At 37.6% G+C, this 13,643-nt stretch overlaps 1 protein-coding gene across 1 annotated transcript; it reads right to left on the minus strand.

Annotated features, from left to right (window-relative positions):
* Positions 1-1,367: 1,367 nt before the first annotated feature.
* LOC139708957 (ladderlectin-like) lies at positions 1,368-13,357 on the minus strand. Its single transcript, XM_071620926.1, has 5 exons — positions 13,330-13,357; positions 11,407-11,442; positions 5,924-6,202; positions 4,367-4,489; positions 1,368-1,621 (listed from the first exon to the last, which is right to left on the minus strand). Exons 1-5 carry the CDS (start codon positions 13,355-13,357, stop codon positions 1,368-1,370), a joined length of 720 nt encoding a protein of 239 aa, XP_071477027.1.
* Between the last annotated feature and the right edge of the window lie 286 nt (positions 13,358-13,643).

Genomic DNA, 13,643 nt, shown 5'->3' on the forward strand with positions numbered 1-13,643 from the left:
TTGTAAATTGAGTAACAGATTTTATATATTTTTATATGGATTATATGTAATTTCACCAAGAATGAAATATTATGTGTTGTACGATATCTATATAAATAAAACATGCTCAAAGATATCTATCTGGTCAGTGTCCCCTTGTTTACATATCAGCAATAGCAGGAGAACAGAACTCCAGAAATTCAGCATGCTGTCAACACCAATGGTTGTACTGTATATACAGAGGACATGTTCGGGCACCCTGTCCTTTGTCAAGTCATTTTGATCATTGACATGCAGAGGGCAGGGTGTCCGAAAATTCGTGCTTTGTAAATGAGCTGTTGTGTTGAGAGGATAATGGATTTCTGGAGTTTTGTTTTCACTATACATGTATTGATGATATCATTTTGACCGACACATAGACTACAAATTACTTAATGCACACACAATACTCTCATGATAGTGAGTGTAGCAATAACTGAGCCACAAGATGGCTGATCGCCGGTTTCACATAATTTATCATACATTCAGGTCAAGTTAAAATAACTGTTTATAATTTCCTTCTGAAGTTGAAGTACAATGTAATTTTACAAGACGTGTGTGTGTGTGCGCAAGCACATGTGCATATGTGTGAAATACAAGAATTAATCTACATGTACGTCTACGGATGATTAATAGATGTTTGGTACTGTAGAGTACTGTAGAGTTGGCATTCTAAATATTTCATAAAAGATGTATAAAACTGTTCATATATAAGTCTGCCTTGTAATGTATTAAGTGAGGAACGCCTTTTTCTCACACACATACTATGCCATCTAAACCAGAAAGAAAGAAAGCTTAAAGGACAAGTCCACCTTCATATACATAAGGATTGAGAGAGTGCAACAATATTAGTAGAACACATCAGTGAAAGTTTGAGGAAAATTGGACAATCCGTTCAAAAGTTACGAATATTTTAAGTATCTGCGCAGTCACTGCTGGAAAAGAAGACTACTACAGTGTATGATGTCTCATGCGTACAACTATATAAGGAAAATAAAAAGAGAATTTCACAAAACTTATACTTTTTGAATAAAGTGCACATTTCTTTGACTTGCTACTGACGTATGTTAAGGGTAATATTATTCCCCCTGCCGAGTCGAGTGTTTTTTGTTATGCGAGAAAAATGGAAATATGTTGAATTTTCTTTATTCTTTCTTAATTATCGTTGTACTCATGTGACATCTCAAGCTATAGTAGTCTTTTCATCCAGCCGTGACTGAGCAGAAACTTCAAAAATTCATAACTTTTTAACGGATTGTACGATTTTGCTCAAACTCTCACTGATGTGTTCCTAATACTGTATTGCTGCATTCATTCAACCCACATGTCTATGAAGGTGAACTTGTCCTTTAAATGTCGTAGTGGTCACATCCTGCGGTCGGCTGATATGCAGCGCTATCTTGGATGCGCGTCATGCTGATAATCTCGCACTTCTGAGTGGCCCTGTAGTGGTTGAGGGACCGACAGTTGTTGTTTGACGAACAAGCGCTCAAGCATTTCATGAGCGTTGATGGCTGGATGTGCGCCACCACGTGATTACGCATGCAATACCCTGGAGTTTCGGTGTCCTTGGATGCCTTGCTGACTTGTTGCACCGCGATGGCTGAATGTAAATCGAAATGCGGACACAGAAAGGGAGAATATCAATAGACCTCATTCGAAGGGAATCATGCCCAAATATAATAGTATGGATTGAGTGAAAGCAGCAATATCAGTAGAACACATTCATGAAAGTTTTAGGAAAGTCGAACAATCGATTCCAAAGGTATGAATTTTAAAAGTTTCGGTGCCGTCATCGTTGAATAAGGAGACCACTACACTTCATGACGTCCTTTTGGACTATCCCCAATATAAAAGAAAATATAAGAAGACTTCTACAAAATTTCATTTCTCGTGAAAAGTTAACAGCCAATCGACTTGTTAGCTCACCAGAGCCGAAGGCTCAAGTGAGCTATTTCGAGTTCTCCGTCCGGCGTCTGTCGTCCGTCGTGCGTCGTGCGTCATCCGTCGTGCGTAAACTTTTTACATTTTCATCTTCTTGAAAACCCCAAGACCGATTTTCACCAAACTTGGCAGATAGCATCCCTAGGGGTTTAGGATCTCCATTTGTTAAAATGGGCACCATGCCCCCCCCCCCCCCCTCCAAAAAAAAAAAATTAAGAAATCTTTCAAAATCTTCTCCTCTTAATAGAACCAGAAGTGATAAGAGCTAAGTTAATACTATAAGTTAGTACATTAATGACTGTAGTTCCAAGTTTGTTCATGGCACATCCAGGGGTGCCCCCCTTGGGGCGGGGGTGGGGGGTTGGAAGGTCCAAATGGGGCCTAAATTGCACATTTTCATCTTCTTCTTCAAAAAACCCCATATGATGGATTTTCACCAAACTCGGCAGGTAGCATCCCTAGAGGGTTAGGATCTCAATTTATTAAAACGGGCACCATGCCCCACCCAGGGGGCCCCAGGGGGGCCAAACCCCCGAAATTGAGGTACCCTTAAAAATCTTCTTCTCTAGAACCAGAAGTGATAGAGCTAAGTTAATACCATGAGTTAGTACATTGATGACATGTTTGTTCATGGTGGAATCAGGGGTCCCCCCCCCCCCCCGGACCCAGGGGAAGGGGGTTGGGAGGGGTCCTAACGGTGCCTAAGTTGTACATTTTCATCTTCTTCTTGAGAACCCCATGACCCATTTTCACCAAACTTGGCAGGTAGCATCCCTAGGGGCATAGGATGTCAATTTGTTCATATGGGCACTGTGTCTCACCTGGAGGGCCCCAAGGGACCCAAATCCAGCAAAATTAAGGAATCTTTAAAAATCTTCTCTAGAATCAGAAGTGATAGAGCTAAGTTAATACTATGAGTTAGTACATTAATAACTGCAGTTTCAAGTTTGCTCATAGCAGATCCAGGGAAGCCCCCCTTGCGGGGGGTGGGTGTGGGTGGTCCAAATTGGGTCCTAAATTGTAAATTTTCATCTTCTTGAAATCCGCAAGATGGATGTTCACAAAACTTGACAGGTAGCATCCCTAGGGGGTCAGGATCTCAATTTGTTATAATGAGCACCATGCTCCACCCATTGGGCCCCCAGCCCCCCCCCCCCCCCCCATCCCCCCAAATTAAAGAATCTTAAAAAAGTGTTTTTCTCTAGAACCAGAAGTGACAGAGCTAAAATTGATACTATGAGGGGGGGGGGGTCCGAATTTGGACCCTAATTGTATATTTTCATCTTCTACTTGAGAATGACTGTTCAAATTTTGCTAGAGCTATGTGTTATCTAAATTAGTGACTGCTTGAAAGGCGAACTTGGGATACTCAGGTGAGCGCTAGACCTGCGGGTCTCTTGTTACTGTTTTGTTGTTCAGGCTAATACCATTATCCCTCCTTTCGGAAAGAGTTAGTCAAGGCATCGAATTAGTGTTCTTTCATTATGCTAGAAAAACGAAAACTAAAGATTCCTTTCATAAGCTCGTATATTGTAGAAGTAGGTAATTCAGACCTTTCCTCAGTGTAGCAAAACTGGAAACTTACTTATGCTAGAGAGGAATAAATACAACTGATTTCCACTGAAATTGTATGCGGACTCGTTATTCTACGTACAAAAGAGGAGCGCATTCTTGCATGACATGATGGGATTAGTTTTTCATTTCTTTCTTAAAAACTCTGCATTACAGTAACACTTCATACATGATATCGGGAGGCATTTTTAAAAATGTTGTGACGTTTGCAAGCGGGATATACGACCTTTCAATCGCCTCTGAAAGAGGGGACAAGCACAGGCAGCTGCCCCTAGTGGCACAACCGCTGTTCAAAGAGGACTCATATCAGGAACCTCTTACAGTTGAGAGTCCATTGGCATGGACTCATGAGCCACAACAGCTTCTACAAGTAAGACAAGAACTGACGGATGGCATGAGACAGTTGGATAATAGGAAGCTTTAGATTTTCGCGACGCGGACGTTAAGAGAGAAGGCGCAAAATCGCTTATCAAAATTGATCTCGCGTCGTCCGAGTCTTCATGACGAGTTGTGGGCCATTATTAGCGTCCGCTCAAATTCACGACGCAGAGAGCTATACTTGATGCAATGATCATAATTATGGGGCGCCATTTTACTGCTTGCAGGTTGCGTCTTCGCGAAATCTAAAGCTACTTTGCAGGATGACGCAGGGAGGAGAGAGGAGGACGGCCACCGTAATTGTCGTCTCAACGTCCGTGTCTCATATCTGAAGCTCCCTAATGAATGAAAAGGATGAATAACAAAAAGTTTAGGACTACATAAAGTCATGGAGTAGATCTATGTCAAAGCGTACAATCACATGAAAAGTTGTCCGCTGGCGTTCAAAACTGACCTGGTGTGGTGCAAATCGGAATCTTTGAGTCAGTGCAGCGGATGTCGTTGCTCTCTCCGTCATAATCGATATCCATACAATTTTCTCTGCCCCCGGCGTTGTTAGGCTCCCCTCTCTTCCAGTCTTAACCATAAAGATAAAACAAAATGCACTCTTGATAATAATTGCATAATGTGCATACGCTTTCGTCTGCTCTCTGTGTTAATGCAATGACAACGTTTTCTGAATGTGCATCTTGTCTCTTTTTTTCATCATGCCAACAATATTACCTTGCAAAACAGTTTTGTTCATGTAAGCAATATTACATATTGATAGAACACCATAAATCTGGTTGGTCTGATGAATGTGTTTGATTCAAAATTGATGCGACAGGGCATGCATGCTTAACAATTAGGCCTATACGCGAAGAAGCACTTCATAGGAAAAGATTTAAATGCATTACGTAACTTCATGGCATTATCGACACATTGTTTCTCGTGTGTTTCATATTTAAAATCAGTATACCTTGGCGGTTTTTTTTTTATTTTACGACCTTCTGCTGTTGAGTACAAATTCAACACAATATCATACGTTATTCATATTTTCTTATAAATTTGTTTATTTCCATCTCAAATAGACTATTATTGTGTAGCACTTCTCTCTTATTCTCAGATGTGATATTAAGTTGTATGAGTAATGTGGGTTACGGAACAATTACAAAAAAAAAAAAGAATGAACGATTAAAAAGGATAAGTAGATAAAAAAGTGTAATGGGTTACAGACTGAAAAAAAATGCGAGAAATCATGAAACCAACAATGTAAATTTTTGTCAAATTTTTCAGAGGAAAAGTTTATAGTCGAATAGGGAGAAACTGAGATCGAGCAACGCAAACGTTGTTTTTTTTTAACATACAATATTGCAAGTTTAACTTGGCTGAACGTTTCCATTCTTCAAATTGTGACAAATTAGGATTTGTAAACATATTTGTTCGAAATATTTCATAATTGCTGTGAAATTAGCAATTTTCTGATATTAAGAATATCTTATTCATTACAACACTTTGTTCAACTAAAATCGATTTTCTAACAAAATTCTTTGAACTGTCTGGAAGCTTTTGATATGTGGTTGATACGAGATTTTACACAAGATTCAGGACAAACTTACTATATATATATATATATATATATATATATATATACAACATTACAAGTTATATATACATATATATATATATATATATATATATATATATATACAGGGCCGGCGCAGTGTTTTCAAAAGTGTGGGGGCCCACTTCCGGGTTTCATGAGCTAACAAGCAAAAAAAAAAAAAAAAAGGTCCTCAGCTCATTCTCTCTCCCCTCCCATTTTAGTGCCACTTACGTACTTCCGGGTTGACAAAAGTGTGGGGGCCCAAAGTGATGACACCTTATGTATTCCTTTGTATGGTGCACAAAAAGTTTGGGGACCCAAGCCCCCACGGCCCCCACGGCTGCGCCGCCCCTGTATATGTATATATATATATCTGTATAAATACATACATATGGGCTATCAAAATAAATAAACAAACAAACGCACTGTCGAAAACCAGCGGTCGTTCTTTCTCCCCCGAGCCGCATGTCCAGTGGGTAGCGTTGTAGCGATGACAGTCCTGCCACGCCTTGCGCAAGGACGAGTACAGGTACGTGTGGTATCGCATCCACGTCGTGTAGAACGTGGCTTCGTCCTGGGATTCGATGACGAGAACGTCGGCGTTCAGGGCGTCGCAGCGCTGCTTGGCGACATCGAAGTATCTTCGTTCGTCGAAGCTGCGATAGCAGGTGTTCTTAAATATAACCCAGTCGGATCCGCATCGTGCTGTGGATTTACAAAGTCAATGCGAGCCCAGTCAAGCCCACTTTGCCCCAAATTAGATTTACTTTCGGTAATATGACAACTTGTAATAACAAATGATTTTACCACAATTGCATCATTTCCTAAGACAGGAGGGTTTAGGGTTGGTTTTACTGTCACTTGGTCTAATATCAGATTGTCTAACTTCCCAGTTCGTCTAACACCCCAACGATTAATTTGGTCTAGAATAACAATTACATGTTATTGAAATCACACAATAACAGGGAAAAGCATTCACAATAATTTGAGATAACGGCCAGGTGCCACTTTTAAAGGAAAAAAGAATCAAATACAGATTTGTCGACTAAGGTAAGCTCCCCACCAATCTCTCTAACATAATAAACAAGGGCAAATGCCCCATCATTCTCTCCAAAAACGACTCTGCCTCTAGGCGCTAGGTGGGACTTCACTGCATAATATTACCCATGTCTGCACAAAATTAGAATAAAGTAACATTCCTTTACTGATTAATCACTGTGGTACATAAGGGGAAGAGGAATCAAGCTATTATATAAATGAAAGTGTCCATTTTTCAAAAATGAAAGCCCAATAACTAACCCCTTTTCTCAGTTATTTTATATTCAATTTTTTGTTTCATTCGAACAAAAGACATAAAGGAAAGAAAATTTAAATCTACCTGCTGAAATTTGTAGCGAATTATATAATATTTCATACATAAGAATAAAAAAGTAATACACCTGTTGTGCCTGTTTCCAGTAACAACACCAAATAGGTAATTAATATCAAGGTATACTGTAGTGACTCTCTTGTTAATCATGTTGTCAATTACAATCAGAGAGCTTTTTTTCCAAATGTGAGCAACGACTATACATCAATCACAAAATATATGCTTCAAGGTTTCAGGAAACTTCTTACAAAAATAACACAATGGAGAATCACTTTGACCAATTTGATACAAAAATGAGTTGAGGGCTATAGCGTTACGAAAAATTTTAAACGAAAAAGACCTTAACTTGGTATCTAATGTACAGTTATAATTGTCTCTATGTATTGCGAGCCAATCAGTACGTATATTTGAATATTCAGTACCAATAGCGACAATACTTCATGACAACAAAAATAATTGAAATCAGTCGGGAATTCGTTACATTCATATTGAATAATTAAGATTATGCGCCGGGGAATCTACAGAAAAGCAGATGTTTGTGCACTGGGGGTAGATCCCCCCCCCCCCCCCTCCAGATATGGTTGCACACACACACACACACACACACACACACACACACAAACACAAACACACAAACACACACAACAAATTTCAGCTTAACCAATCTAAAATGCTAGGAAGGAAGCAAACACTGGAAAAGTGTGAAGTGAGAAAGGAGGCTCTGAAGTATAAATATAACTATAGGGTCTGTTCAAGCGTTTGTAATCCCTAAGCCGTGTTCTGTCCAAAGAATGGGACACAAACAGATTGTAATGTTGTAAAAATGAATAGGGTCTGTTCAAGCGTTTGTAATCCCTAAGCCGTGTTCTGTCCAAAGAATGGGACACAAACAGATTGTAATGTTGTAAAAATGAATGAATCTTCAGATTAAGCTGAAATGAGCTTGCTCTATTAACACAATCTATTCACGATCAAAGCCAACTTTCACAACTGTTATACATGTAGTATCATTCTTACAAAAGTTATTAGCGTTGAAAGTGAAGAGTGCAATGTCTATATTCAGTTCAATTCAGTTCAATTCAATTCAATCTATTTGTATATTTCTCAATGAAGGAATGTACATCAAATATAATAAAATGAAGTGAATCATAATATCCGGCTTGGATGCACAATAAATAAATGTAAACATATAAAACATGGCGGTCAATCTTTGTATAGGCTCTATGTCAATCTATGTCAATAACTGTAGCTATGCTCAATCTTTTAGGCTCTTTAAAGGCTCTATGTCAAAGCTTTGTAGGCTCTACAGTATGTATAATCGCTAAATGGAAAGGGGTCTCGAACGAAGACACACCTGATAACACTATTAAAAAAAAAGATGTTCTACAAAAGCATCTTCACTGTAAAAACATCGGTGTTAGATTTAACACCACGGGTGTTAAATCTAACACCGGTCAAACTTCAATAAAGGACCACACCCACAGGTGTTAAAAATGCACTGTGATGGTGTTGAAAAGTGTTCACCTGACACTTCGTTGTGTTAATTTGACACTGTACTGGTGTTAATTCAAAAATGACACCACATGGTGTTGATTTGATATTTGCTGGTGTTAATATCAATGGTTTAACACCCGTCCAGCTTCAATAAGGGACCACACCAGCTGGTGCTACTTTGGTGTAAATTTATTTTCACATTTTTTTCAAAAATCTAGTATTTTAATGTAAATTTCTTGATCGTCTTGTTTAAATTAAAAATCAACAAGAAGTGCAGTTACTAAGAAACTCTTCAAAAAAACAGTTTAAAATTTGGAAATGACACCCGTAGGTGTTAATTTAACACCATAAATGAGCACCGAAAATTTAACACCAGCTCGGTGTTCACTATTTAACACCGGACTTTTTGCAGTGTTAAAACGCAGTTTCTAATTCGTTCTAAGATTACAAACCTTAGAATGATGTAGAAGAAGACTTTCAGAAAATATGAAAACTCAAATTTGAATATAGGTTGACCCGTCTCACCTATTTTGAGTCCTTATGTAAAATCAGGGCTTGTATGCGACTTTTCGTTGGTTTGGTGATTCACGGTCACATAATTATATGAATATGAGGAGTTTTCTCTAAAAAGAAAATGTTTATCATAAACGGTTTTTTTTTTGAAAGATAGAAAGACATATTTCAGAGGGGTGAAGGTTCAGGTGTGAGTTTCTTCACTTTGTCTCCCTCTACAAATAAAATTTGTTAAGATTGTTAAGACTGCTGATCTGTAAATTAACAAACATGTCGGAAAAAAGGAACCAGTGGGACTCGAACCTGTCATCTACTGCTTTCCGGGCAGCGTTTGTTAATTTACAGATCCGCAGTTGCGAGCTTAACAAATTTAATTTGCAGATGGAGACAAAGTGAAGAAACTCGCACTTGAACGTATCTTTTTTTTTTCATTATCATTTGAAAATGTAGCCCTGGATTTCACTGAAAACTGGTCGTCATATAACACTTCCGATTTATTTGAGCGATATGGTAACCGTAACACCTTTGTGGTAAATAATGGGCAAGCCAAAGCTGGAGGAGCTGTCGGATTTTGTATTCCTTAAAAAGGAATTGATTACACTGTAGTTACGCTCAATCATGTTGGATGAATAGCACTGTTGAATCGCTTTATTTAGCTGATTCCTTACTGATAAAAAACAAACAAACAAGCAATGGTTTGATTGGTATGGTCTATCTTTTCTACAAATTAACATTGAGTCAAATTTGGATATCTAAATGTATATTTCGATGCAAAATCATGTTTTTCACACTCTCATTTTGTGATTAAACAACAGGAAAAATTCAATGCATCCATTGACAAATTACCGTACATCGACGTATTAAATAAGCACCGATTATTCAGCCATATAAATCAAAGATCATTGGCATACATTGTACATTATGCTCGGGTTAGATTCGAACCAACGATCTCCTGATTGCTATACAGGTATAATGGCTATACTACAAAAATGCTGAATAATCAGTGCTTGTATTGTTACGTCAGTGAAAGGAATGTCAATGAGTCACCGTATAATTGAAATAAAAACAACTTGACGCAGTAATTCCTTAATTTGGAAAGATAAATTGGTTATCAAATATAGGTCTCAACCTACTGGACAAAGTTGGTCTAAATGTCCTTTGTACAAGAACATGCTTACAAATATTTTGAGACCAGAGAAGAAAATGACTTTACAAACTAATTCAGCCAGTTAAAAGCATGGAAATATATTGTCTTACTCCTTGACGTAGACATTACAGATTTAATTTCAAGTCCAGAAATATAAAAGGAGCCTTCCAAAGGAGGGTTGTAACTTATTTTGTGAAAAAAAAAATGATTATTTTGTCAACACTAACTATAATTTGTTAACTGGATTTCATGGGTTGTTTTCTACTACGAAGATTGCAAAGGTCGTTAAAATAATCAAATAAGAAGCGGAGGCAGATTTTGATGTGTGTAAATATAAGCTAATTTCATTATTTGCTGTTTTTTCTAAAATCCTTAAGAATATTACTATGTTCCCGTACAATATTTTTTTTTCTTAACCTCTATGATTCCTTCGTTGATTTCTGTTTGGATTTCGACAAAAACACAATGCATCATTATATGCAGGACTTCTAAATCTCATTCTATTTCATTTCATTAAAAGATTTGCATAATACATAGGAATACATAGGGTCTTTCCAGTTGCCCCACCCCCACCCACACAAACACTCATCTTTTTTTACCCCGAAAGTGGCATCCGAAATATGCGGTTAAGTCCTTCTTTTTTATCAGCTGATTAAACTTGGAAGTGGCACCAAAAACTGGGTCCCTCACTTTTAGAAACGTAGAGCCGGCCGTATAATGGAATTTGAAATTTTGATTACGTTGCCTCTTACTCAAGAGAAATTATGAAAATCACCTGGACTTCCCCTTTAATAGTACTTCACTGAATTTCCCCTCTCTGAAGTGATATGAAAAGAAAGAGTTGAAGATTTTCACCAGACAAGGAATGATGGCTTTTAGTGGTTTTGGACATTTGGACCTCATAAATTATTGCTAAAACGTGATTTGACAAATCAGTGACAAAATTGTTCAGGCAATGACATCATTGTCCACATTTGCCGTATCACGCTCCCATCACTGGAAAGGGGAAAAAAAGTAGTGAAGAAGACACCAGTAGTGAAGAAAGCTTTTGTGAACATTGAGATGTTAACAATGATTTTATGATTGTGACGATACACACAACACACAAACACACACACAAACACACACGCACACATACACATGCACACACACACACACACATACATATATACATGTATATATATGCATACATATATATATATATATAACTATATATATATATATACATATATATAACTATATATATATGCATATATATATGTATATGTATATATATGCATATATATATATATATGTATATACAGTTGTATATATATAAATATACATTTATATATATATATATATATATATATATATATATATACATTTATAATAATGGAAACTCACGTGACCGCAGGTCTTCAAGAGACGAGACAGCCTCAACTGCAGAGGGGAGAAAAACAGATCCGACAAGAACTAGGAAACAACTTAATGTTAAATGTGCCATCTTGATGGTTAGAAGCTGGTAGGTCGTTAAACGTATAATTCCTGTCAAAAGAGGCACTAGCGATTATCCACTCTTGGTGTCCGAATTAGTCCGTATGACTTCGTTACACCTGTGCTAGTAGGCCTATATGCACACGTCACCCAATCAGCGTGACGCGTGAAGTTTCACGCTCTGCACGAAGATTGGGGGAATCGTGTGTTTGATCCCATACTAATATAAGTAATTTGGCTGATTATCATTACTGTAGTCGGAGTTTGCGCATTGTAAAACAACTGTTTTTCCTTTGGCAATGACCTGCAAAGGGAGACGCTAAAAAGACCCCATCCTGATGAATATTCATAAGATATATAGTAAAATTGACATGAAACAGACTGTTGATGGGAGTGCTTGATCGAAGAGAGAGAGAGAGAGAGAGAGAGAGAGGAGAGAGAGATGGGGGGGGGGGGATCAAATTCGACATCGTTTCGACTTGTTTTACCTTGGCTTCCAAGCACTATTTGAACTTAATCTACTCGTACTTTATCAAAGTGCCATTGTCAGTGCGATTTTAATAGCTCATTTCAGCGATTGCACGCTAAAGAAATTCCACGTATACACTTTAATTGTTCCAGTGCCTAAAGTGCATTACTATCTAGGCGTAAAAGAACAAAACTTTAGCACTCTCGTGTGGTGAACGCAAGATATATATATATATGTATATAGATATAAAGAGTAAAAACAGTTGTATAAACACCGCCGGAGCCAAAAAAAAAAATGGACTGACGTTTTGGTCAATGACCTTTATCAAAGTAAGTTAGTAAGTCTTACTTTGAAAAAGGTCTCACACACACACACACACACGCACACTTTTTTTGTTTCAACGATGTTTATTCTGTTCCATTCAAAGTAATAGAAAAAAATGACAATTTTCATTTGCTACAATTGAAATGACGAAAATATACATTTGTGATCATAATAGCAAATTTGCTATTGCTGTACATAATGACATAACAAAAATTACATTTTCATGAACAATTATCAATTTACATACAGTCACTTCCCCTATGCTCTCAAAAAAATTGCTTAAATTTAACAGTGATAATTCAATTCTTCTAGCATTAATCTTAATAATCATCCAAATGAATTATGCAGCAAAATTATACAGTAATAAATAATGGAACCATATTATTTATCAACCAATACCCGCCCACCTACTAACTCATATCCCTTACTGAGTCCCTATGACCACCCCCACCAGTTCCCTCCCTTCCTGTTTCCTCCCCCACCCCTATCTGTACACATGCAACACACAAACACACACAAACACACCCATACACACACACATACACATGCACCTAATTTGGTTAACTGCTCTTGCCTACACATCACAATATAGTAAATATAGTTATATAATCAGCCCGCCAACAGGCTGACAGGAACGCATGGGAAAGGAGGGGGAGAAAATACAAAACAACACAGAGAAAAAAAGAAGAAGAAGAAGAAGAGGAGGAGGAATGAAGGAAAGGGAAAAAATGAAGAAAAGAAAGAGTGGAATACTATGGAAACATTACTATTTTCATAAAAGTCACAGACGTTGCACGTAGCTTCAGACTGGTTTATTCAACGAATACACGCACACACGCACACACACACACACGCACACACACACACACACACACACACACACACACACACAGACACACACCCATAAACGCGTGATTATTAAAAAGAAGAATGCACCAACCTATCAAAATAAACAAAACAACAAACACGCGAGCACACACCCTCTTTTCACGACATCTGTTCATTTTCTATCTAGCAATATGATAAAGCATTTGACTTACCCTTCTTTAAGGAAACGTGGAGAATCATGTTACCCTTAACATAAAGAGTGTGAAGGGAAGGGATCACTGTGTACTTTTCATTAAAAAAGAAATGATAATGTTGTGAAATTCTCCAAATATTTTCTTTATTGTTCATGTATCCTTGCTTTTTTTTTTCATTTCTTTATACCACCAACATGCACTGACACCAAAACCGATCTCGTGATCGTTGGTCACGAATTAGTCGTTACTTTCCTTTCATTGGTAACTCTTGGACTCGGTTTGAAAACATGGTTAAGTTTTGGGTGACAGTGAAGACTTGATTTTTTTTTGTC

This window comes from Diadema antillarum, unplaced genomic scaffold (genome assembly GCF_040938485.1).
Source record: "Diadema antillarum isolate AM-2024a unplaced genomic scaffold, OU_Dant_1.0 seq00001391_RagTag, whole genome shotgun sequence".
In the NCBI taxonomy this organism is placed as follows: domain Eukaryota; kingdom Metazoa; phylum Echinodermata; class Echinoidea; order Diadematoida; family Diadematidae; genus Diadema; species Diadema antillarum.